The sequence below is a fragment of the Erythrolamprus reginae genome, chromosome 1 (genome assembly GCF_031021105.1).
Source record: "Erythrolamprus reginae isolate rEryReg1 chromosome 1, rEryReg1.hap1, whole genome shotgun sequence".
NCBI classification, from domain to species: Eukaryota; Metazoa; Chordata; class Lepidosauria; order Squamata; family Dipsadidae; genus Erythrolamprus; species Erythrolamprus reginae.
In genome coordinates, this window is record NC_091950.1 from 413194638 (window position 1) to 413221576 (window position 26939).

Genomic DNA, 26939 nt, shown 5'->3' on the forward strand with positions numbered 1-26939 from the left:
GACATACAAGGAATTTGTCTTTGGCGCATATGCTCTCAGTGTACATAAAAGAAAACATATCTCAACAGTTCGTTTTGGCTGTGGGTATAAATTTGGAAGGCTGTTTATAGAAAAAGCAACCCAAAGAACGAGAGAATGACAGCAGCAGCTACCAGTCATCAGTAGAATAAAACTCTCGAGCCACTTTTTGATCATCCCATCCAGACTGGGCCAAGTGTCCATGTCCATTCGATCTTGTTTTTTTACCCATGGTTCCAGTTACAGGTTCCTTGGAGCCTGGAGATCGTATGCCAGATGCGCCCACTTTTCTGGACATGAGAAAGACGTGACTTTTTGTTCAGTATCTTTCACAGCAGAACAAATGTGCTGTGGGGTCCCTGGTGCTCTCTGAACTTGGTGTTTTTCTTGCAGATACTTCATTGCCACATCACTGACTACGTTACTTAGTGTGGTGATGAAAGGTCTCCAAGAAAACCAAGCTCAGAGAGCACCAAGGACCCTACCATTCAACCCTAACTTACAAATACAGTGATACCTTGTCTTACAAACTTAATTGGTTCCAGGAAGAGGTTCTTAAGATGAAAGGTTTGTAAGATGAAACAATGTTTCCAATAGGAATCAATGGAAAAGTGATTAATGCGTGCAAGCCCAAAATTCACCCCTTTTGCCAGCCAAAGTGCCCGTTTTTGCGCTGCTGGGATTCCTCTGAGACTCCCCTCCATGGGAAACCCCACCTCCGGACTTCTATGTTTTTGCGATGCTGAAGGGGAATCCCAGCAGCGCAAAAATGAGTGCTTCACTGGCAACGAAAGTCCAAAGGTGGGGTTTCCCATGGAGGGGAGCCTCAGGGGGTTCCCAGCAGCGCAAAAACGGGTGCTTCACTGGCAACGGAAGTCCGGAGGCGGGGCATCCCAGCGGCGGCGGTGGGTTTGTAAGGTGAAAATAGTTTGTAAGAAGAGGCAAAAAAATCTTAAACCCTGGGTTTGTATCTTGAAAAGTTTGTATGACGAGGTGTTTGTAAGACGAGGTATCAATGTATTCCCTTCTATCCAAATGATGTGCTCCGGTTCTGTCGTTTCATTTCTCCGTTTCTGTTCAGGACTCACCTATGCACAAGATACTCTTTTGGGTGGCCATGGCAGTTCTACAGCTGGACGAGGTCAATCTGTATTCCGCAGGCACGGCTTTACTTGAGCAGAACCTTCACACTCTGGACAACCTCCGGGTATTTAATGATAAAGTAAGCAAAGCATTTCCCAAAGCACACAAGAAACAAAAGAAAGCATGAATGTTTTCTTAGCGTTGCTGTAATATGCGTCATCTATTCACCAGGGGTGAATCAGTTTTTTTGGGAGGGAAAAATGAGCTGCTTCCTTGTTGAAAAGTAGCTTGAGTTTTGAGAACGTAATATTGTTTGACATTCCTTGAGTTTCAAGAAATGAGATTTTTTATTTTATGGCGCCTAGGGTTATTTTTAATATCTCAGCAGTATTACAAGCACTGTCGTAAGATTTAGGTGATGCATACTAAAATTGACCAGTAGGGCTGCAGACTAAAATAGAACGTGGAAGACGAAAGCAAAGACAAACAGATCTTGGACGCACCCACCTTATGCTGGTTTTTCCCCCAGAAGTATTTTTAGACTACTTCAAATCAGAACTTGTGCTCTTTGTTTGCTTTTGATTTCTTGTGAGATTTAATTCCAATTACCTTAGCTGGCCACCAAGGCCACCGTGTCTTGTTCAGCAAACTACAGTTTATGTTTATCCCATAATGTTTTGGATCTATTGAAAGGACTGTGTTGTAGACTGGAGAGAAATGAGAAAATATTATTTTACTGAAAGAGTAGTAGATCCTTGGAACAAACTTCCAGCAGACGTGGTAGATAAATCCACAGTAACTGAATTTAAACACGCCTATGAGACTAGACTTTCAATCCTGGGCCTAGAAGGTTTAGAACTAAGACGCCTTAAACAAGATCTAAGTATTACCCACAAGATCATATGCTGCAACGTCCTGCCTGTCGGCGACTACTTCAGCTTCAACCACAACAACACAAGAGCACACAACAGATTTAAACTTAATATTAACCGCTCCAAACTTGACTGTAAAAAATATGACTTCAGTAACCGAGTTGTCGAAGCGTGGAACTCATTACCGGACTCCATAGTGTCATCCCCAAACCCCCAACACTTTACCTTTAGATTATCTACAGTTGACCTATCCAGATTCCTAAGAGGTCAATAAGGGGCGAGTACAAGTGCACTAGAGTGCCTTCCTTCCCCTGTCCTATTGCTCTCCTATATCTCCTATATCTTTCTTCTATTCCTATATCTCTTCTTCTATTCTTTCATTGATATATTCTATTCCTATATCTTCTTTTCTATTATTTCTTAGATATATTTTACTATGAGTATCTCCTCTATAACCTTCATCATGTATTTTACTATGTGTATATTGATATATACCCATTAAAACCCTCATTGTGTATTGGACAAAATAAATAAATAAATAAATAAAAATAAAAAATAAACATAGATCCATCCTAAGATAAAATACAGAAAATAGTATAAGGGCAGACTAGATGGACCATGAGGTCTTTTTCTGCCGTCAGACATCTATGTTTCTATGTAACTATACTTTCTTGTTTTTCTCTGAAGATATTTTACTTCTCAACCAAGAAGCTTCTTCCGCTCTGGCTGGATGGTGGGGAAGGGAAGGATTTATACTGCTTGCAGGCAGCTGGTCATTTGCAGAGTCATTGAACCCACTGTGTCCTCAGGATGACCTGAGTAGTGCAAATGGGCGTGGAGCCTTCTTGGACCTATTGAAAGGACTGTGTTGTAGACTGGAGAGAAATGATGTAGTATTTCTCTACACACACACACACACACACACAGTTAAGAAAGGCTGTTAATTTTGACATAAATGGCCTCTTTGAGCCCTTTTTTCAAACCAGTGGCCCTCTCTGTCCAAAATAGACTTTGCTATTTTCAAAAGAGTGGCCTTTGTCTTTTATTATTATTATTATTTGTATTATTATTTATTAGATTTGTATGCCGCCCTTCTCCATAGACTTGGGGCGGCTTACAACAGTGATAAAAACAATATATAATGACAAATCTAATAGTTAGAATCTAAAATAACAATAATACATTTTAAAAATCTAAAAAACAAGGAACCCCAATATATAAAAACATACATACAGTCATATCATGCACAAAAACTACATAGGCAGGGGGAGATGTTTCCGTTTCCCCACGCTTGATGACAGAGGTGGGTTTTAAGGAGTTTACAAAAGGCAAGGAGGGTGGGGGCAGTTCTAATCTCTGGAGGAAGCTGATTCCAGAGGAGCTGCCACAGAGAAGGCTCTTCCCCTGGGTCCCGCCAGATGACATTGTTTAGTTGACGGGACCCGGAGGAGACCAACTCTGTGGGACCTAACCGGTCGCTGGGATTTGTGTGGCAGAATGTAGATGGACCCCAGAATCTTGTCCTGATGGGTTTGTTCGCCTATGTTTTGCCATGCATCCGTGAAGTGGTTGTTTTGTTTCCCCAATGCACAGATTTGTATATGTCTCACTGCATTGTACTGCATAGATCACGTTGTTCAGTTTGTGTCTTGTGGTGGACAAGCTTCTGCCTTAATGTATTCTTGGTTTGAAAGTGTGCATGCATGTTACGTTGGTTTAAAATCCACCTGGATTTTCCAAATATTCTTGCAACACATGGAATGTATTTTAAAGGAATGCAAATGACAAGCAACATAATTAATTCCTTTCAGTGTCCCTTCATTCCAACTTGGGATTTTAAATTGCAGTCAACAAATACTTCTTCCTTGTGTGCAAAAGCCGCGTTTTATATATTTATTAAATTTATATGCCACCCAACTCTCCAGCGTCCCAAGTTTCAAGTTTAAGTTTCAAGTTTTATTGGATTTATATGCCGCCCCTCTCCGAAAACTCGGGGCGGCTAACAACAATCATAAACAATATACAATAGTAATCCAATACTAAAAGCGAATTAAAACCCCTTAATATATAAAACCAAACATACATACAAACATACCATGCATACAATTGTAACGGCCTAGGGGGAGAAGAATTCTTAATTCCCCCATGCCTGGCGGCAGAGGTGGGTTTTAAGGAGCTTACGAAAGGCAAGGAGGGTGGGGGCAATTTTAATCTCTGGGGGGAGTTGGTTCCAGAGGGCCGGGGCCACCACAGAGAAGGCTCTTCCCCTGGGTCCCGCCAAGCGGCATTGTTTAGTTGACAGGACCCGGAGAAGACCCACTCTGTGGGACCTAACCAGATTCTAAGGCTTGCTTACTTGCAGTAAGAATATGCTTGCTGCCTTTCCGGAAACTCACACTAACTTTGGAAGCCACTAAATATTAGTGGTTAGTATTGCTAAGTTTACACAATCAATGCTTATTCCTTTTGGTTATAAGAATCAGCAACTGAGCTGATGATTGCAAGGAATATAAATCTTTTACAACACTTGGGACAGGTGGTACGACCGGTTAAGTAAAAAAAAATATTTGAAACTTTAACACTGTACACACATTCAAAAGAAAACAAATAAAAATAAAGAGTAATCTTATAAATCCTTTTAATTATGGTCAACTAAACAAGCAGACAAACTGTTACTAAACTCACCAATTGATGCCTACTGAACTACCAATTCAGAGTACAGTAATACCTCGTCTTATGAACTTAATTGGTTCTGGAAGTAGGTTCGTAAGGCGAAAAGTTCGTAAGACGAAACATTGTTTCCCATAGGAAACAATGTAAAAGCGATTAATGCGTACAAAGGGGGGGGGGAATCGCAAAATGGCGCTCCGCTGGGTGCCGCCCTCCGGCTGTCACCTTTTAAAACGTGGCCTCCAGGAAGGACATCTTCGTGACGTCAAAGCTCCGCCCATGGAATTCCCTATTGGGATTCCCCACCTCCTTTCCAGCCTCCAGATCGGTCGAAAACGCCGCTGCCGATTGCAAAAATGGCGCTCTGCTGGGCGGCGGCGCCTGGCTGTAACCTTCTGAAACAGCCGGGCGCTTCTCGGTGACCTCCGGAACCCGAACCCAAACTTCCGGGTTCGGCGTTCGGGAGAATGCCGAGAAGCCCCCTGGCTGTTTCAGAAGGTGACAGCCAGGTGGCGACTCTTCTTGGCGGCCTCCTGAACCCGAAAAGTTCGGGTTCGGGAGAACCCCGAGAAGCCCCTGGCTGTTTTAAAAGGTGACAGCCAGGCGGCGGCGCCCAGCGGAGCGCCATTTTGCAATCTGCGGTGGGTTCGTAAGCCGAAAAAAGTTCATAAGAAGAGGCAAAATTTTTCCGAACCCTGGGTTCGTATCACGAGGGGTTCGTATCACAAGGGGTTCGTATCACGAGGTACCACTGTAATAAGAAATAATGTAACCCAGAAAAAGAAACACAAAGAGACAGAAGTAATCTAAAAAGCGTAGTTTATAATAAAATCAGAAAATGAAATAGAATAAAACATGGATAGGCTGTAAGGAATAAGATCCAGCAGAATGGTTGGCATATATGGTAATCGTCAGATGCTTAAGTTCTGATACCAAAGTAACCTATGTAGCATAAAGTTGCATGCTTTTGTATGTTATGTTTTGTTTGTATATTTTTTCCTGTGTGTGTCTCTGTCTCTGTTGTTTTAAATGTAAATATTCAATAATTTTTTTTAAAAAAAAAGAAAGAAAAAATCCACCTGGACTTTGCAAATATTCTTGCAACATGTGGAGTGTATTCTAAAGGAATGCAAATGACCAGATGATTGCAAGGAATATAAATCTTTCCATCCCTCACCATCCAATGAGAACCGAAGAAGCTTCTTGGATGAGAAGAAAAACATCTTCAAAGAAAAACAAGAAAGTACAGTTGCTTCTTGAAAAAGCATCTTTGGGACAACCGTGACTTTGAATTTTCATAGATACGAAGCCACAATTTAAAAATCTTGTTGGTCTCATCTGTGAATCCAGCCAAACACTGTTCAAAAGTTCTTGCTATTTTTTTTTAACCCTGGTTTATAAAATAAAACGTAGTGGATGTGTTCACACAACCTTTTCTAGGATCCACCAAGGACACTCCCACCAATATTGGTGTTCTGTCGAGCTCTCTGGTAGAATCCTCCCAAAAATACACAGATACAATTTCAGACACACACACGTTTGAAAATTCAAAACAATGTTCTTTATACCGAAAATGCAAATAAACAGAGCACTCTTTTTGTATAGCAAAGAGCACTCGTCTCCAAACAAACTGGTAATTTGTACAAGTCCCTTATCAGTTCTGTGATACTTAGCTTGCAGCTGTGAGGCAATTCACAGTCCTTCTTTCACAAAGTGAAACACACTTTGCTCTGGGTTAGTTTCAAAGCGGGGGGGAAATCAGCACACAAAGATCAAAGTCAGCAAAGCAGTCACGCAACACAATGATCAGATAATCCTCCACAATGGCCAAACCCACAGGCTGCTCTTTATAGCAGCCTCACTAATTACCCCAGCCCCACCCAACCACAGGTGGCCTCATTTTCTTTGATAATAATCTCTCAGTTGTTGCTGCCTATGCATCGCTCTCCTCATGCGTGGCTGTATCATTAACTCTTGTTCTGAATCCAAGGAGGAGCTAGATAATTGATCTCCTTCTGAGCTGTCTGCCCCACTCTCCTCCCTGTCACTCATGTCTTCTTGGTCAGAGGAGCCTTCATCATCAGATTCCACCGGCGGGGGGGGGGAAACAGGCCTGCAGCATGTGGATGTCTCCCCCACATCCACAGTCCTTGGGGCAGGAGCTGGGCCAGAGCTAACCACAACACCACTAAGGACACTCCCACCAATATTGGTTGGGTAATGAAATGTCTGCAAGAAAACAGCCAAGCTTAGAGAGTACTAAGTACTCAGTTCAAACCTGAGCACTTCGCAGCCCACAGGTGCTGCTGAAAAAGGAAACTCTACTTAATTTATTATTTTATTTATTTATTTATTTGTTTGTTTGTTTGTTTGTTTGTTTATTTATTTATTTATTTATTTATTTATTTATTTATTTATTGGATTTATATGCCGCCCCTCTCCGCAGACTCGGGGCGGCTAACAACAGTAATAAAACAGCATATAATAATAATCCAATACTAAAAACAGTTAAAAACCCATTATTATAAAAACCATACAGACATACCATGCATAAAATTGTAGAGGCCTAGGGGAAAGAGTATCTCAATTCCCCCATGCCTGGCGGCAGAGGTGGGTTTTAAGCAGCTTACGAAAAGCAAGGAGGGTGGGGGCAATTCTAATCTCTGGAGGGAGTTGGTTCCAGAGGGCCGGGGCTGCCATAGAGAAGGCTCTTCCCCTGGGTCCCGCCAAGCGACATTGTTTAGTTGACGGGACCTGGAGAAGACCTAACTGGTCGCGGGGATTCGTGCAGCAGAATTAATTGTGAGTGTTTTTTGAACCACAGACTGTTATTTGCAGTCCTTGTTTATACTGCATACAAAGTGGATTCCGCAAGAAGAGAAGGTTAGTAGCTCAGAAATGAACTGTGGAATCCTTGGCATCCACCGATGATGTTACTTAGTTGAATAATTCCTGTAGGCAAACAACCAAGCTTAGAGAACACCCAGGCTCTCCACAGTTCAGACTTGAGTTACAAATATTTTCTCCTTACAAGTTGATTGCTGAGTGCATCTACATGGAATGAATCAAGAGTAAGTGTGGGTCTTTTTCTGAGTGATGCCTGTACTTTGTCCTCTTCCTGGACAGAGCCCCGAGGAAGTCTTCATGGAGATCAGGAAGCCTCTAGAGTGGCACTGCAAGCAGATGGACCACTTTGTGGGACTCAATTTCAACTCTAATTTCAACTTTGCACTTGTGGGACATCTGCTAAAAGGTAGGAAGGCGATGCGGTGGCTTAATTTTCTTGCTCTCAAGATGGGCGAACAGTGCAGTCAGGCGCTAGGGAAAGCGAGTAGAATGCTTGGCTGCATAGCTAGAGGTATAACAAGCAGGAAGAGGGAGATTGTGATCCCGCTGTATGGAGTGCTGGTGAGGCCACATTTGGAATACAGTAGTACCTCTAGATACGAGTTTAATTCGTTCCAGAACAGAGCTCGTATGTCGATCAACTCGTATCTGGAACAAATGGCTTTAGACTTTGTTTCTTCCTCCCCCCCCCCCCCGCGGAGATAACCAGAAGCAAGGATTATTGCGCCACCTAGTGGAAGCTCGGCTCATATCCTGAATTTGAGCTCGGGTCTGGAACAGAAATTTCACTCCCGTCGTGGCTCGTAACTTGGAATACTCACATGTGGAGCAGCTCGTATCTAGAGGTACTACTGTACTGTGTTCAGTTCTGGAGACCTCACCTACAAAGAGATATTGATAAAATTGAACAGGTCCAAAGATGGGCTACAAGAATGGTGGAAGGTCTTAAGCATAAAACGTATCAGGAAAGACTTAATGAACTCGACCTGTATAGTCTGGAGGACAGAAGGAAAAGGGGGGACATGATCGAAACATTTAAATATGTTAAAGGGTTAAATAAGGTTCATAAATAATAGGAAAGTGAACACAAGAAGAAGGGGGCGCAATCTGAGGTTAGTTGTGGGAAAGATCAGAAGCAATGTGAGAAAATATTATTTTACTGAAAGAATCGTAGATGCTTGGAACAAGCTTCCAGCAGACGTGGTTATTAAATCCCCAGTAACTGAATTTAAACATGCCTGGGATAAACATATACCCATCCTAAGATAAAATACAGGAAATAGTATAAGGGCAGACTAGATGGGCCATGACGTTTTTTTCTGCCATCAATTTTCTATGTTTCTATGTTGCTGTCGGGCCCAGTCAACTGGACACAACAGCATTGTTTGTGGGAAGGAATTCTGTATATTGTGCCAATGAATTGCATCAGAAAAGGATCTTAGAGCATTTTAGAGTTCCTCAAAGGGGAACAGAAGATACTGAAGAGAAAGACTGGAGTGGGAAAGAGGAAAAAAATACATAGAATAATAGGCTGAAAGGAACTTTTGTGCGAGAAACTGAGATGCGCTTCAGGAAACGACACAATTTTTACAGACAAAGCCCTGGTTTGAGACTTGGGTCATTTGTAAAAAGGGGAGATCTGTTTATTATTGTTGTTGTTGTTGTTGTTATTATTATTATTATTATTATTATTTATTAGATTTGTATGCCACCCCTCTCCGTACACTCGGGGCGGCTCACAGCAACAATAAAACAATGTATAACAATGTACAGTGTTCCCTCAATTTTCGCGGGTTCAAACTTCGCGAATAGCCTATACCACTGTTTTTTTAAAAATATTAATTAAAAAATACTTAGCGGTTTTTTTTCTATACCACGGTTTTTCCCGTCATACGTCATCTCCAAACTAATAATTTTTGCAAATAAATAACAAAAAAAATAAATATTGGTAATAAATAATTATGTTTATAAATATCAGGATCACTAAGTGTCTTATTCAATGGTGAGTACCAGTAATAATGGTGAGTAAATGGTTGTTAAGGGAATGGGAAATGATAATTTAGGGGTTTAAAGTGTTAAGGGAAGGCTTGTGATACTGTCCATAGCCAAAAATGGTGTATTTACTTCCGCATCTCTACTTCGCGGAAATTTGACTTTCGCGGGCAGTCTCGGAACGCATCCCTCGCGAAAATCGAGGGAACACTGTATATTGTTGAAGAGTTGTTTCTGGATTACAAAGGGAAATTGTTGCTACGCGTTAGGGGGCAAAGTGAAAATACATAGTGAAAATATATTTATACGTAAGTATAAGTAAAGAAGATGCTGACCAAAGTGAATTTGAACTGCATTTAAGGAGGAATTATGCTTAGAAATAATTCTGGCTTTCTCATATTGTAGTGTTTGTTCTATAGTTACCTTTCTGTGTTAATCAGGCCTAGCATTCTCTTGGGATTGATGTGACATACCTCCCTGACAATCAACACAATTAATTGCTTTCAGTGTCCTTTCATTCCAATTTGGGATTTTAAATACCAGTGAACAATACATCTTCCTTGTGTGCAAAAGCCTCAAAGAGGCATTGCATTTTATTTATTTATTAAATTTATATGCCACCCAGCTCTCCAGTGTCCCAGATTCTAAGGATTGCTGCCTTTCCGGAAACTCACACCAACTATCGAAGCCACTAAATATTAGTAGTTAGCATTGCTAACTTTGCATAATCAGTGCTTATTCCTTTTGGTTGTGAGAATCAGCAACCTGTCTTGCAGGCTACTAAAGTCCAGTTTTTACTGGATAGGATAGGGAAGAATAGAATAGAATAGAATATGTAGAATATGTCTGTAATATGGTAAATGATTTAGCTTTACTAGATAAATGGTCAAAGCAATGGAAACTGCAGTTTAATGTTTCCAAATGTAAAATAATGCACTTGGGGAAAAGGAATCCTCAATCTGAGTATTGTATTGGCAGTTCTGTGTTAGCAAAAACTTCAGAAGAAAAGGATTTAGGGGTAGTGATTTCAGACAGTCTCAAAATGGATGAACAGTGCAGTCAGGCGGTAGGGAAAGCAAGTAGGATGCTTGGCTGCATAGCTAGAGGTATAATAAGCAGGAAGAGGGAGATTATGATCCCGCTATATAGAGTGCTGTTGAGACCACATTTGGAATACTGTGTTCAGTTCTGGAGACCTCACCTACAAAAAGATATTGACAAAATTGAACGGGTCCAAAGACGGGCTACAAGAATGGTGGAAGGTCTTAAGCATAAAAAGTATTAGGAAAGACTTAATGAACTCAATCTGTATAGGCTAGAGGACAGAAGGAAAAGGGGGGACATGATTGAAACATTTAAATATGTTAAAGGGTTAAATAAGGTCCAGGAGGGAAGTGTTTTTAATAGGAAAGTGAACACAAGAACAAGGGGACACAATCTGAAGTTAGTTGGGGGAAAGATCAAAAGCAACATGAGAAAATATTATTTTACTGAAAGAGTAGTAGATCCTTGGAACAAACTTCCAGCAGATGTGGTAGATAAATCCACAGTAACTGAATTTAAACATTCCTGGGATAAAAATATATCCCTCCTAAGGTAAAATACAGAAAATAGTATAAGGGCAGACTAGATGGACCACATGAGGTCTTTTTTCTGCCGTCAGACTTCTATGTTTCTATGTTTCTAGAATAGAATAGCTTTATTGTCACTTTGAATGTACAGCAATCAGTACACATTAAAATAAAATTACGTTTGCAAACAGGTTTCAAAGGGTCTGGATGGGTAAACCTTCAACTCCCATCCTAGTTTCTGAATCCTCATTTAAGTTTATGCACCTTCTCTTTAAGGCATTCTCCCACTTTTCAACTGACACTTTTCTTTCTTTGCAGACACCTGATTGTGTATTTACACTGTTTATTTCACTAGGTTACCGGCACCCATCTCCGGCCATCGTAGCAAGAACAGTAAGGATTCTGCACACACTCCTCGCTCTGGTTAACAAACATAGGAACTGTGATAAGTTTGAGGTGAATACCCAGAGTGTGGCTTACCTTGCAGGTAAAACCCCCAAATCTATGAGGTTTTGAATCCAATCCAGTCCAACCCAGACTGGGTAATATACAGCGTGAAAGTATTCCTCTCTATTCATAACAAAATGACTACTGCAATGCTCTCTACATGGAGCTACCTTTGAAGAGTGTTCAGAAACTTCAAATCATCTAAAATGCAGCCGCGTGAGCAGTTATGGGCCTTCCAAGGCATATCCATATTTCACCATCACTCTGCGAACTGCGTTGGTTGCCTATTAGTTTCCAGACACAATTCAAAGTTTTAGTTATGACCTACGAAGCCCTGCTTGGCATTAGGCCAGATTACTTCCAATTATTTCTGCCGCATGAATCCCAGCATCCGGTCAGGTCCCACAGAGTCGGCCTTCTCAGGGTCCCAACTGCCTCATGTACAGTGGACTTAAGCCTAGATCTTCTTGATAACAAAGTCAACACTTTAACTGCCACAACCTACTGTACTCCAAAGGCATTATATCCAACCCACCAACCCAAATAATCAGGAAAAAATTGTAGTGGAATAGATAGAATTCTTTATTGGCCAAGTGTGATTGGACACACAAGAAATTTGTCTTGATGCATGTTGTGGTTAGCTCTGGCCCAGCTCCTGCCCCAAGGAATGTGGAGGTGGATGTGGGGGAGACATCCACATGCCGCAGGCCTGTTTTACTCTCAGTAGAATCTGATGACAAAGTCTCCTCTGACCTAGGAAGCATGAGTGACAGGGAAAAGGGGAGTTTGGCAGACAGCCCAGGAGGAGATCAGTCATCTGTATCATCCCTGGATTCTGAACAAGAATTAATGACACATCCATGCATGCGTAGAGTGATGCATAGGAGACAACAACTGAAGGATTATTACAAGAGAAAATGAGGCCACCTGTGGTTGGGTGGGGCTGCTGTAATTAGAGCCTTCTCTGTGGGGCCCCCGGCCCTCTGGAATCAGCTCCCCCCAGAGATTCGCACTGCCTGCACCCTCCTCGCCTTCCATAAAAGTTTAAAGACCCATTTATGCCGCCAGGCTTGGGGCCACTAGAGCTTAGTCACCTGATCAATGAATGTTTAGTATGTTTGGTTGAGTGAATGGTAATGAATGGTTTTTTAAAATTATATTAGAGTTTTTAAGTCTTTTTAGCTATATTAATTTGATTTTTAGATGTATTGTTATACTGTTCTGATATGTTGTGAGCCATAATAATAATAACACTGCCTAAGATGGAAAGATTTGGTCCCCACCCTTACTCAATCTCCCCACTCCTAGCTGTAATACCTTAGAGACCCTCTTTGAATATTTTGACTATATTGCAGGGTTCTCAGTCTTGGCAACTTTAAGGGAGCTGGACTTCAACTTCCAGCCACCCTATGGTCAGCTGGTCAAAATGCAGATGCTTGGCAAGCAATTCATATTTATTTTATTTTATTTATTTATTTATTATTTAGATTTGTATGCCGCCCCTCTCCGCAGACTCGGGGCGGCTCACAACAGAATAAAACAATTTATAACAAATCCAAATATAATTTAAAATATTTTAAAAACCCCGGTTTGATTTAAAAAAAACCCCATTTACTAAACAAACATACATACAAACATACCATGCATAAATTGTATATGCCCGGGGGAGATGTTTCAGTTCCCCCATGCCTGACAACAAAGGTGGGTTTTAAGGAGCTTACAAAAGGCAAGGAGAGTAGGGGCAGTTCTAATCTCTGGGGGGAGTTGGTTCCAGAGAGTCGGGGCCGCCACAGAGAAGACTCTTCCCCTGGGGCCCGCCAACCGACATTGTTTAGTTGACGGGATCCGGAGAAGGCCCACTCTGTGGGACCTAATCGGTCGCTGGGATTCGTGCGGCAGAAGGCGGTCTCGGAGATATTCTGGTCCAGTGCCATGAAGGGCTTTAAAGGTCATAACCAACACTTTGAATTGTGACCGGAAACTGATCGGCAACCAATGCAAACTGCGGAGTGTTGGTGAAACATGGGCATACCTAGGTAAGCCCATGACTGCTCTCGCAGCTGCATTCTGCACGATCTGAAGTTTCTGAACATTTTTCAAAGGTAGCCCCATGTAGAGAGCATTACAGTAGTCGAACCTCGAGGTGATGAGGGCATGAGTGACTGTGAGCAGTGAGTCCCGGTCCAGATAGGGCCGCAACTGGTGCACCAGGCGAACCTGGGCAAACGCCCCCCTCGCCACAGCTGAAAGATGGTTCTCTAATGTGAGCTGTGGATCGAGGAGGACGCCCAAGTTGCGAACCCTCTCCGGGGGGGGGGGGTGTCAATAATTCCCCCCCCCCAGGGTGATGGACGGATTTATGATACTCGCAGCATCCCAGGGTCATGTGATCACCTTTTGCGACCTTCTGACCAATAAAATTAATGAGGAAGCCAGATTCCTTTAATAACCGTGTTATTAAATTCCCACTGCAGAGATTCACCTAACGACTATGCCAAGAAAGGTCATAAAATGGGGCAAAATTCATTTAACAACTGTCTCGCTTAGCAACAGAAATTTTTGGGCTCAGTTGTGGCATTAAGTCAGGGATATACCTGTACCCATTTAAGTCTATAAATCTTTTCTTTAAGACATCGTAGCGTCCAGTGATCCTAAAACATGTCTGCACTCCTACATTATAATAATAATATATTATTTAAATATTGTGAAATATCCAAATCTGGTGAAATTTTAGTATTTCGTGGAGGTTTTATATGTAGAAATTGTCATCATGTGGGAACCTAGATTGCCAAAATCATGTAGAGGGTTTGCCAAGTTGTAAAGGCATTTATAAAAATATTGAGGGTGGGTATCTCTTGTTGAGGATTTAACAAGAGTCATATCAGGCTTTAGGATCTTAGGGACTAGAATTTTGTCACAGTGGAGAATTCGCAGCATAAAGCCTCCCTTGAATTTTGTTTTTATTTCTTTAAAAATAATGAACGGAACTGAGTTTGTAAGGATTTTGATTTCTTGATGTAATGGTCAAAGCAATGGAAACTGCAGTTTAATGTTTCCAAATGTAAAATAATGCACTTGGGGAAAAGGAATCCTCAATCTGAGTATTGCATTGGCAGTTCTGTGTTAGCAAAAACTTCAGAAGAGAAGGATTTAGGAGTAATGATTTCTGATGGGTGAGCAGTGTGGTCGGGCAGTAGGAAAAGCAAGTAGGATGCTTGGCTGCATAGCTAGAGGTATAACAAGCAGGAAGAGGGAGATTGTGATCCCCTTATATAGAGCGTTGGTGAGACCACATTTGGAATACTGTGTTCAGTTCTGGAGACCTCACCTACAAAAAGATATTGACAAAATTGAACGGGTCCAAAGACAGGCTTCAAGAATGGTGGAAGGTCTTAAGCATAAAACATATCAGGAAAGACTTAATGAACTCAATCTGTATAGTCTGGAGGACAGAAGGAAAAGGGGGGACATGATCGAAACATTTAAATATGTTAAAGGGTTAAATAAGGTCCAGGAGGGAAGTGTTTTTAATAGGAAAGTGAACACAAGAACAAGGGGACACAATCTGAAGTTAGTTGGGGGAAAGATCAAAAGCAACGTTAGGAAATATTATTTCACTGAAAGAGTAGTAGATCCTTGGAACAAACTTCCAGCTGACGTGGTTGGTAAATCCACAGGAACTGAATTTAAACATGCCTGGGATAAACATATATCCATCCTAAGATAAAACACAGGAAATAGTATAAGGGCAGACTAGATGGACCATGAGGTCTTTTTCTGCCGTCAGTCTTCTATGTTTCTATGTTTCTAATACCGTGGTTGATAGGGAGTGTTCACTAAATACTAGAAGAAGAATGCTGTCTCTGCTGCTTGGATGTGAAATATGTCAAATATCCTTTGAACATTTCTGTGCTTCCTTTTGTCTGTTCAGCTCTGCTAACTATGTCCGAGGAAGTTAGGAGCCGGTGCAGCTTAAAACATAGGAAATCACTCCTCTTGACGGACATTTCAATGGAAAACGTTCCGATGGAGACATATCCCCTACACCACAATGAAGCCAGTTATAGGTCAGTGGACTTTTCAAAACTTTATTAGAGGATATGGACAGTTCTATAATATTCTACCTAATAGAAATCGTGTGTTAAATTCAGACATCTGTCCCTTGCTGCTGTTCTTTGATGCCAAATGACATTTAAGAAGGGACTTGGAAAGACACTTCAACCCACACATTACACTCCATCCAGGAGAGAATTTGTTTGTTTTTGCAAATTATGGAAGACGTCTGATAATTTATGGCTAAATGATTTATCACACAGAGGAAAAAAATGGAGAAGGGTGGGAGGCAAAAGACAAAATTACTTGCCACTAAAATAATTCTGGGAGAAAAAAAGAGCTGTAAAGGACTTGACCCTGGAAGGCTCAAGCATGGTGTTTCACTAGCCAGATTCATATGCTGGCTGTATTCAGACAATATGCTAAATCATACTTAGTTTAACCAGGGTAACTGAATTCAGTTTCCTGGGCTGAATTTACAGAATATATATGTTTTTTGCTGAATTTGAAAATTAAGGGAGACTAGGATAGTTCTCCCATGCCTCCTGGAAGGAGAGTCCAGCATGGGTTTAGCTCAAGTCTTATTGGTAGGACTGAGTTTCAAATTAACATAAATAAATAATAATTAGGTACCGCCCCCTTGCTGCCCCAAGTACCCAGTTTTAAAAAACTCAGTCGAGGTTAAGGACATGAGTTTTTTCTCTCCCCTTTGGTGGAGTATGTTAATGTTAATGTATGTAATTAAATTAATTATGTTGAACCTTGTAATTTTTTCCTTTTGTCTTTTAATAGGTTCGTGCTTTTCTGATGGGGTCTCTGCCCTCCGCGGGCACCACCCCCACCTTTCCTCCTTTTGGGGCCTCTTCTCTCAGCGGGTACTGCCCACCGAGGAGCAACCGGGCTACTATTGTTATTAGATTATGACCTGGTGGTCTAATCAGCCCAATTCACCCCAGATGGGGGGGGTCCGTCCCTCCCCATTGCCGGGGGCGGCGGAAGACTCGGACGCCGATAAAAAAAGCCGCGGCGGCTATTACAAGCCGCCGAACAGCTGATCGAGCGCTAGCAAAACGGCGAGCGACAAACGGAGGCTTTGGCGGCCGGCAGGGAGTCGGATGGCGGCGAAGGAGCTGTTTCCCGGGCCTTGTGCTGCTGGTTTGCTCGCCCTATGAGGCGATTCTTCGCGCGAGCTTTATGCCGCCATGTTTTGTTTGGCAATGAGCCAGGAGCGCAAACGGCTTCAATCACCGTTTTAAATAGGCGCGAACTGGGCAGCTGGCCAAGTTGTCAGTGCTGTGATATCTGCCCAGAGACAGTCGACGAGGTCACGTGGTAGGCTGGCAGCCAATTAAACTGCGTTTTCGCTGTCAGCCCTGCCTGCATGCTTTACTGAGAGTGAGAGCTTTCTATTACTGATAAGCGACTGTGGATGTGCCTTGTTTTTTGTGGATTCGTTCGTGAGTACGCTGCCCCATATAATAATTAATATGGCAGACCAACTTATTAGTGGGGAGGAGCAGGCCCAGCCAGTTCAAACACCGGTCAAGGGGAAGGATAAGGCCAGCAAGCCTAGGAATAAGTCCTCCCAATCGAGCTCCTCTCTTCGTGAGGCTGAGAGGAAGATCAAGGCCCTAGAGCAGCGTTTGGAGGCGGCCTTGTCCCCCCCCATCGTAGGGGGACTGACTATAGGCCCGTTCCAGCCTCTTCCTCCATCTGCTCTTTCACCTGCTATTTCCATGGGGCTCCAGGGCACCGCAACGGAGAGAGACTGGTCCCCTGACAGGCAGATTCCCCCTCCATTGCCATCACCTGCAGCAAGGCCTGAGAGGCCTACCTCCTCTCATAGGCAGGCACTGTCTCAGGGGGAGTTACAGACACCATGTTATGTGCCTTCATCTACCTTCACCCCCACGGCAGCGGGGCTTAGAGACAATGCAGATGCTTGGCAGGCCTTTGCCCCTGCTATACAGGACATTGTGGCCAATGCATTTACGCAGGGCATAGCTGCGGCAACACAACGAGCCAATGTCTTTCCCTCTCAGCCTATCCAGCCCAGAGACATCTGGTCAGCACCACCGCCCCCGACTGGGTTGGGTTCTATGTCCATTGACCACACTGACTTTGAGGAAGACAGTGACCACGGTGATGGCCTGTCAGATGATGAATTCACTGTTCCAGAGCAGCCAGCAGTGGCGGGACTTTTTAAACCCTCCTTGTATAGGGTTTTATTGCGCAAGGCAAAGCAAGCCTTAGATGTGCCAGGAGCAACGCCACTAGTGGAGCCATCAGACGGGCCACGCACCTCGGCTGCTTTATGCAAGGAACCCGCTAAGGAATCGGACAAGGTTCCTGCATTGGAGATTTTCCTCGAGAATGTCAAGCGCCCGTGGCAACATCCGGCGGCGGCACAAGGGCCTTCTAACCTGGAACGCAGGTTTTATACCTTTGATGACAGCATGGAGACGCTACTCCAGTTCCCCCCCGTGGACAAGCCGGTGGCCACTTTGGTTTCCCGCGCGGTTGTGCCTTCAGAGACGGCGGACAATTTGAAACCGGATGAAAGGAGAGCGGAGACTCTTCTCAAAAAGACCCACCAGATGGCCGCTTGGGCTCTTCGAGCAGCTTCCACTGCCTCCTTCTTCAGTCGGGCATCCATTATGTGGATTCAGGAGGTTCAGGCGAGACTGGCTCCTGAGGAGACTCGACTGCGGCAGGACTTGAATAAACTCCTCGCGACTGCGGAATTTTCCACAGATGCCACCCTGCATGCCGCGAAATTTGCCTCCAGGGCTATGGCTTCCACCATTTCGTCAAGGCGCCTGCTTTGGCTCAGGAACTGGCAGGTGGATGCCAAGTCGAAGTGGACTCTGTCTTCGGCTCCCTTTGAGGGTACAAAATTGTTCGGGGAGGCCCTAGATCCTGTCCTGGTGGAGGATAAGGATAAACGGAAGGTCCTCCCAAGATCTTTCCGTCGCCAGGACCGAAGGGCTGGTCCGTACTCCCGTAGGCAGCCCTTTCGGTGGGACTCGTGGTCCGCCCCTTCACAGCAGGCCAGACCTTACTCACAGGGGGCCTTTTCCACATCCTACAGGAATGACCGACAGTATTCCCAGGAACGAGGCAGAGGTTTCTCCCAGACGAGACGACCATACCGGGGATACCAGCAACGGAACACCAGGCGTGCCAAGTGACTGCCTGGACGACATTCCTTTGGGGGGCAGGCTACAAAAGTTCAGCGAGAGATGGCGAGCTACTACTTCAGACCCTTGGGTCTTAGCCACTATCTCACACGGACTAAAGCTCGAATTTCTACACAATCCTCCACATCATTTTACCACCTGCCCTGTCACCAGAGACTTCGAAAGGCGGTCTCTGTTGGATCAGGAAATTCTCCATCTTTTACAGATACAGGCGATCGAACCTGTTCAGGACTATTCCAAGGGTACGGGATTCTATTCAAAGGTGTTCCTTGTACCCAAGGCCTCCGGGGGTTGCAGGCTCATCTTGAACCTCAAACGTCTGAACCAGTATATTCTGTACCGACGGTTCAAGATGGCCTCCCTCCGCTCCATCCTGACCTCTGTTCGGGCAGGGGACCTTCTTACTTCAGTGGATTTAAAGGAGGCCTACCTGCATATCCCCATACATCCGAGCCATCGACAATTTCTTCGGTTCTGTCTACACGACGTCCATTACCAGTACAGGGCCATGCCCTTTGGCCTGTCATCGGCCCCGCGTACCTTTACGAAGGTACTAGATGCACTGCTGGCCGATTTGCGCTCCCGGCCAATCCGGATTCTCGCATATTTGGACGACATTTTACTTCTGTCTCCAACCCGCCAGAGGGCGCACAAGGACTTACAAACTACGATGTTTTGTCTACAACGTCACGGCTTTACCATCAACATGCCAAAAAGCCATTTGACTCCTGCCACCAGACTCATTCATCTGGGTGCGGTGATAGATACGGTCTCTCAGAGGGTATATCTATCCCCGGAGCGACAACACCGCATCTATTCTCTCATAGGTGGCCTTCAACAGAAACGAACAGTGCCATTGTCTTTCCTGTCAAAGGTGCTCGGGACCCTGGTTTCCTGTGTGGACATTGTCCCTTGGGCCCGTTACCATTATCGACTGCTCCAGTGGACCTTGCTCCCGTTCCAGCGTCGAAGACTGAGCCATACCCACCGTTTAACCTTCGTGGGACGCGAGCTGCAACTCTCCCTGCGCTGGTGGAGATCTCCAGCACTACGGCAGGGCACTCCCTTCGGACCATGCCAGCACACGATCCTCACCACGGACGCCAGTCTGCTGGGGTGGGGCGCTCACATCCAGTCTCAGGTGGCTCAAGGCTTCTGGAGTCCCCAGGAGCTATGTCCAATCAACATCAATTTTTTGGAGCTGAGAGCTGTCCGCTTGGCCTTGCTGGCCTTCGCCACCCTACTGGAAGGTCATCACGTCCTCGTACGCACGGACAACGTAGCGACCAGGGCGCATTTAAATCACCAGGGTGGAACGCGCTCTCTCAGATTGATGGAAGAGACGGTCCTCCTCTTCGACTGGGCGGAGACTCATCTTTGCTCTCTCCATGCAGAGCACATCGCGGGGGAGGACAACAAACAAGCGGATTGGCTCAGTCGCCAGGAACTGGACCCGGCGGAGTGGCGGCTCGATCCAGGTTTGTTTCAAGAAGTCTCGCGTCGGTTCGGGGAACCGGTGGTGGACCTATTCGCCACCCCCCAGAATACCCAACTCCCGAGGTTCTACTCCCGATTTCCAACTCCGGGAGCCGAAGGGATCAATGCCCTACATCTTCAGTGGCCAAAGGCCCTACTGTACGCCTTTCCTCCGATTCCACTTATTCCATCAGTGGTAAGGAAGATCCTGTCGGAGAAGGCGGAGGTGCTCTTGCTAGCGCCTCATTGGCCTCGGAGACCGTGGTTTGCGGACCTCAGAGAACTGTCCATTTCTCCACCGTGGAGGATACCGGACGACCGGATATCCCTCAGTCAGGGGTTCGGGTACCACCCGGAACCCCAATGGTTCCACTTAACCGCATGGCATTTGAAGGGGACAGGTTGAGGAGCTGCCTCCTTCCCGAGAATGTTATCGCAACTATTCAAGCGGCTCGACGCCCTTCCACAGTCCGAATTTATCAGGCAACATGGGCAGCCTTCCATTCCTTCTGCAATGACAGGAACCTTCGACCACAGGATTCCACAGTCATCCCTGTCCTGGAATTCTTGCAGAAAGGTTTGGAGAAAGGTTTGGCGCCAAACACGCTAAAACGCCAGGTCGCAGCGCTTGCCACCATTATAAAGCGGGACGATGGGGGACCTTTAACTAGTCACCCTTGGATTAAGGATTTTCTTAGAGGGGCTACCAACATGCATCCCCCTCCTGTTCGTCGTTTTCCCACATGGGACTTGACCTTGGTCCTTCAGGCCCTCACGGGACCACCATTTGAACCGTTGAGAACTGTTCCATTGCGTTACCTCTCCTTCAAGACGGCCTTTTTGGTGGCAGTCACCTCGGCAAGGCGGGTTTCCGAACTGTCCGCGCTGTCGGTCAGATCAGACTTGTGTCAATTTTATCCAGACAGAGTTTGTTTACGTCTGGACCCCACCTTTCTCCCAAAGATCAACACTCACTTTCACAGGGCTCTAGAGCTGGTGTTACCGGATTTCTGTGCTCATGGTACTCACCCTTTAGAGCTTAGGTGGCACAAGATAGACGTACGCAGAGCATTGAAGCTTTACATCAGGCGTACCGGCAGTTTACGCAAAACTGAGGCTTTGTTTGTGTCGTTTAGTGCTAGTAAACTGGGCCTCAAGGTATCTTCTAATACCATCAGCCAGTGGGTGAGACTATGTATAGTTGAGGCATACAAGGCGAGTGCAAGGACTCCACCGAGTGGTATACAGGCTCATTCAACAAGGAGTGCGGCTTCTTCGGCAGCTTGGGCGTCACAAGCTCCCCTTGAGGATATCTGCAGAGCCGCGGCCTGGAGTTCACCCACAACTTTTATTCGCCATTACAAATTGGATACCTTCGCTTCAGCTGAAGCTGCCTTTGGCAGACGTGTACTCCAGAAGGTGTGCGGGGAGGTACCACCCATGGTTCACAATCTCCCTCCCTGAACCTTGGACCTTGGGTATATCCCATGCTGGACTCTCCTTCCAGGAGGCATGGGAGAAGAACCGTTGTACCTACCTGAACGGTCTTCTCGATGCCCTGGAAGGAGAGTCCATACCCTCCCGAAGAACCATGGGAGGTTTTGTTTGATGATACTGTTTCTTATGATATTATGGTTGTTAATAAAGTTCATTATCTTTACATCTTTTCGTTTTTTAAAACTGGGTACTTGGGGCAGCAAGGGGGCGGTACCTAATTATTATTTATTTATGTTAATTTGAAACTCAGTCCTACCAATAAGACTTGAGCTAAACCCATGCTGGACTCTCCTTCCAGGGCATCGAGAAGACCGTTCAGGTAGGTACAACGGTTCATCTATTTCGGCCTTATTTTGGCCTCATCAGCTAGCCATACCCTCACTGGGACTTGAACCTGCAATCTTTGCCTTGTAAGGCAGAGAATTATCCTCTAGGCTACAGTATCCAAATCCTTCAGCTCTGCACCAGGGAAGGGTTACATATTTTTGTGTCGAATCACCCTGGTGTATTGAAGGAACATCACAGCTCCTTATTTGCCTCTCGGCCCAACCCAGGGCCATTTCCAAGGCAGTTAATTTTATTGATAGCCGACAATTCTATCTGTATATGTCACATGTTTTTTTGCTGAATTTGAAAATTAAGGGAGACTAGGATAGATCTATTTCGGCCTTATTTTGGCCTCATCAGCTAGCCATACCATATATAATATACTTTATAAGATTATTTAGAAAAAAGAAAAAAAAGAAAGGGAAAGGGGGGATGGGCATACAAAAAAAGAAGTAGGAGGGGGATGGGGTAAACAATATTTTTATACAGTGGCTTATATATATTGTTGTATATACATTCTCCACTGCATCTGGAAGGAGAGTCCAACATGGGTATTTAACCAATCCGATTGGTAGAGACTGAGTAAAAATTTACATAATAAAAGTTACCGCCCCCTTGCGGTCCCCCCATGAGCTCAGTTTTAAAAACTCAGTCCCAGAGTAGAGACATACTGAGTTTTGCTGAATAAATTTTAAGGTGTTATTACCAGTTTAATCTTTTTTCTTTTGTCTCCTTACAGATCTGATCAACGTTGGAGGCAGGGGTCTCTGTCCTCCGCGGACAACACCCCCAACGATCTCCTTAGGGGCTGCTTCCCCCCGAGGGAACTGCCCCCAAGAGGAGCACCTCAGCCCGGAGTCCCTGGCCTCAGCGGTCAAACAAGGGCTGCGAGCCGAAGGTGGGGGGGTCCGCCCCCCCCACTGGGAGGCTCGGGGAGAACGGCGACCCCCGGAGGGGTTCGCAGGCAGCGCCGGAGCCCGAATCAGCTGTGAAGCAGCGAGGAATGCCGCAGAGACTTCCGCTGCCGCCGCCGCCGCCACCACCAGCGCTGGGATCGCCGCGGCTGGACTGGGCGAGCCCTGGAGGGCAGAGACCGGGCTGGGAAAGCCCGAAGAAGCGGCGAAAGGGGGGGTGAGCGCAAAAGACCCGCGAAAACGCTGGGCAGCGCCATTTTGACTACACCCCCCCACGGAGCGCAGGAGCGCCATCCGGAAGGGCTTCCGGCAGCTGAGAGGCGCGAATTGGGCTACGGCTCTAATGCGCAGCCGCAAGGGCGAGGCCAGCATCGGCAGCCATTTTTTCCTTCGTGACGAAGCTGTTGAGAGGCAATTTTCTCGTGATACTCCTATTATAACACCGGAGCTGTGAGTACAATGGAGGATAAGCCCAATACCGAGAAGGCCAGCTCCCCAGTGGTGAGCAAGGAGAAGGCTAAGGGGAAGGATAAGGAGAGGTCAAAGCCCTCCCAGTCCCCTGCTTCGGTGGCCTCATTAAAAGAGGCAGAAAAGCGCATAAAGGCACTAGAGAAGAAATTGGAGGCAGCCTTGCACCCCTCCCCTTCTCCAGTACCTCTGACTCAGAGGCAGCCAACCACACCTGAACCTGGGACCCCCCAGTCAGCCTTTGGACACCTGGGACCCCTACAGGAGGGTGACTGGTCCCCAGAGGGACAGTTCATGTCATTGCCACAGGCCCCGTCTCCAGCCTTGTCCTGGACTAGACCTGAACCTTCCGGGCTCCCAAGGAGGGGCACCCAGGCACCTTCTGCCACATTTACACCCACAGCGGCGGGGCTGCGCCCCCAGTCTGGTTCGTGGCAGCACATGGCTCCAGAATTACAGGAGATGTTTGCAAATGTCTATGCTCAAGGAGTAAATGCCGGGACAGGCCAGCAAGTGAACCGACCTCAGACTCAGGCAAGAAGCCTTTGGCCAGTACCGCCCCCCTCGGGTTTGGGGTCTCTCTCAGAGGATCCGGACTTTGGCGAGGACAGTGATAAAGAGTATGAGTTCTCAGAGGATGAGAACACCCCAGAACAGCAGCCAGTGGCCGGACTGTTTAAGCCCACGCTGTTTCGGACTCTGCTTTTTAAGGCAAAGCAGGTAAGGGACCTGCAGGGAGCGGCTAAGACACCAGAAGCAGAGACCGGCAAGACATCTGCTTCCCTTTTGAGAGAACCCCAACCCGAGTCGGACCACATCCCGGCATCGCATATCTTCGTTGAGGGAGTCAAAAAGCCCTGGCAACACCCCGCAGCGGCTCAGGGCCCTTCGAATTTGGAGCGCAAGTTCTACACATTCGACGATGAGGTGGAAAAACTTTTGGAGTTTCCCCCCATTGACCAGCCAGTAGTCACGCTGGTTTCCAGTGCCCTTGTACCGTCAGAGACAGGGGAGAGCTTGAAACCAGAGGACAGAAAGGCGGAAACCCTATTACGCAAGACCCACCAAATGGCGGGCTGGGGTTTCAGAGCGGCTGCTGCGGCCTCCTTCTTCAACAGGGCCTCCATCATGTGGCTCCAGGAACTGCAGTCACGCCTTGGCCCGGAGGAAGCCAGACTTCGCCAGGATATCAGCAAACTACAGGCCGCAGCTGAGTTTTCCGCCGACGCCACCCTACACGCAGCTAAGTTTGCCAGTAGGGGCATGGCCACTACGCTGTCATCGCGCCGGCTTTTGTGGCTGAGAAATTGGCCAGCGGACTTGAAATCAAAATGGCGCCTGGCCTCAGCTCCACTGCAGGGATCGATGCTCTTCGGTGACATTTTGGATAAAGTCCTCATAGAGGACAAGGACAAGAGGAAGGTCCTCCTTAAGTCCAATAGACGCCAGGACCGTCGCTTTACTCCCTACACCAGACGGCAGAACCCACGTTGGGATGCTTCTACCGGACAAGGACAGGCGCAGAGAGGTTTTCACCAGAATCAGTACTCCCAGCAATCATTCAGGAATGATCGCGGATCTTATCAGGATCGTCCCAGAGGCTTCCAGCAGTCCAGGCGGCCCTTTCGTGGAGGCAACCAGAGGGGATATCGTCGTTCCAAATGACTCCTCCGGGCCCCTACCTCTAGGAGGGAAGCTGCAGCACTTCAGCCCCTCCTGGCTGCTCACTTCCTCGGACAAGTGGGTTTTAGCCACCGTATCGGAAGGACTTCGTCTGGAATTCATGGGGCCCCCTCCTCATCGCTTTGTAAGTTGCCCGAGGCTTCGGGACCTACACAAGAGGCAGCAGATCCGCAAGGAGATTGCCCATTTACTGGAAATACAAGCCATCGAACAGGTACCTCAGCAGGAAGTTGGCAGGGGATTTTACTCCAGGATCTTCCTGGTACCCAAGACTTCAGGAGGATACCGAATGATACTGAATTTGAAACAACTCAACATCTACATCAAGTACAGGAGGTTCCATATGCACTCCTTACAGACTATTCTTCCCTCGGTACGGTCCAGGGACCTGTTGACTTCAATAGATTTAAAGGAGGCCTACCTCCACGTACCTGTACACCCGACACACCGGGAGTTCCTCAGGTTCTGCTCAGAAGGCGTACATTACCAGTACAGGGCAATGCCCTTCGGCCTCTCCTCGGCCCCACGGACTTTTACCAAGTTGCTGGACGCCCTGACGGCCAGTCTTCGGTCTCATTCTATCAGACTGATGGCCTACCTGGACGACATAATTATTTTGTCCAGGTCTCCCAGGCAGGCCAGAGAGGACTTAGCCAGAACAATACGGACCTTAGAAGCGCATGGCTTCACTATAAACGTGGAGAAAAGTCAGCTGTCTCCAACAACCAGACTACAACATCTGGGTTCCATCATCGACACCATATCAGGCAAGGTAACCCTCTCTCCCGAGAGGCAGGAGAACATTCATCGCCTGGTTGCCGGCTTGATCCGCCTCAGACGGGCCCCGATGGCGCTATTGTCAAAGGTGCTAGGTACGTTGGTGTCAGCCATAGGTATAGTTCCCTGGGCCAGACACCATATAAGAGGCCTTCAGTGGTTTCTTTTGCCAGCCCAGAGGGCCAGGGTCAGTCACTCGCAAAGGATTATCTTCCTACCAAGGAGGGTCAAAGAGTCGTTGAAGTGGTGGCTCACCGCAACAATTCAGGAGGGTTCCCCCTTTCGTACCCAGGACCATCTCATTCTGACCACAGACGCCAGTTTATACGGGTGGGGTGCCCACCTGGGACGTCATATGGCCCAAGGACAATGGACAATAGAGGAATTGGCTTCGGTCAATATCAATTTCTTAGAACTAAGAGCAGTGTTCCTAGCCCTGTTGGCCTTTGCCCCCCTAGTAGAAGGCAAACACATACTTATCTTAACAGACAATGTAGCAACCAGGGCCCACCTGAATCATCAGGGGGGCACGAGGTCCCAACGTCTTATGGAGGAAACTATGAGGCTCTTCACCTGGGCCGAGACCCATTTGGCGTCACTGACCGCGGAACATATCGCAGGGATCAGCAACTCCACAGCGGATTGGCTCAGCAGGGCTACCCTGGATCCGTCAGAGTGGCGACTCGATCCAGACCTGTTCTACCAGTTGACCCAGAGATTTGGGGTCCCCCTAGTGGACCTATTTGCCAGCGGCCAGAACACTCAGCTTCCGAGGTTTTTCACACGGTTTCCGGATCCAGGAGCAGAGGGGACCAACGCCCTACTGTCACCTTGGCCTCCAGGTCTCCTGTACGCATTTCCCCCCGTGAATCTCATCCCGAGGGTGGTGGAAAAGATCCTTCACGAGGAGGCGGAAGTGATCTTACTAGCGCCATATTGGCCACGTCGCCCGTGGTTCGCGGACTTGGTGGAACTTTCAGTGTCACCCCCGTGGAGGATTCCAGATCGGATCATCTCGTTGAGCCAGGGGAATCTGAAACACCC

At 46.4% G+C, this 26939-nt stretch overlaps 1 protein-coding gene across 5 annotated transcripts in view; it reads left to right on the forward strand.

The window, feature by feature from the left end:
• NF1 (neurofibromin 1) overlaps positions 1–26939 on the forward strand; it is a 416066-nt gene that overhangs the window by 344276 nt on the left and 44851 nt on the right. For 4 of the 5 annotated variants that reach the window (XM_070735304.1, XM_070735306.1, XM_070735307.1 and 1 more), the window contains 4 exons: positions 1100–1240; positions 7770–7896; positions 11409–11540; positions 15432–15567. In XM_070735304.1, coding sequence (XP_070591405.1) covers positions 1100–1240; positions 7770–7896; positions 11409–11540; positions 15432–15567 — 536 coding nt within the window. Of the gene's footprint in view, positions 1–1099; positions 1241–7769; positions 7897–11408; positions 11541–15431; positions 15568–22792; positions 23120–26939 lie in introns of those variants that run through there. The other variant, XM_070735308.1, reaches the window with a different exon arrangement.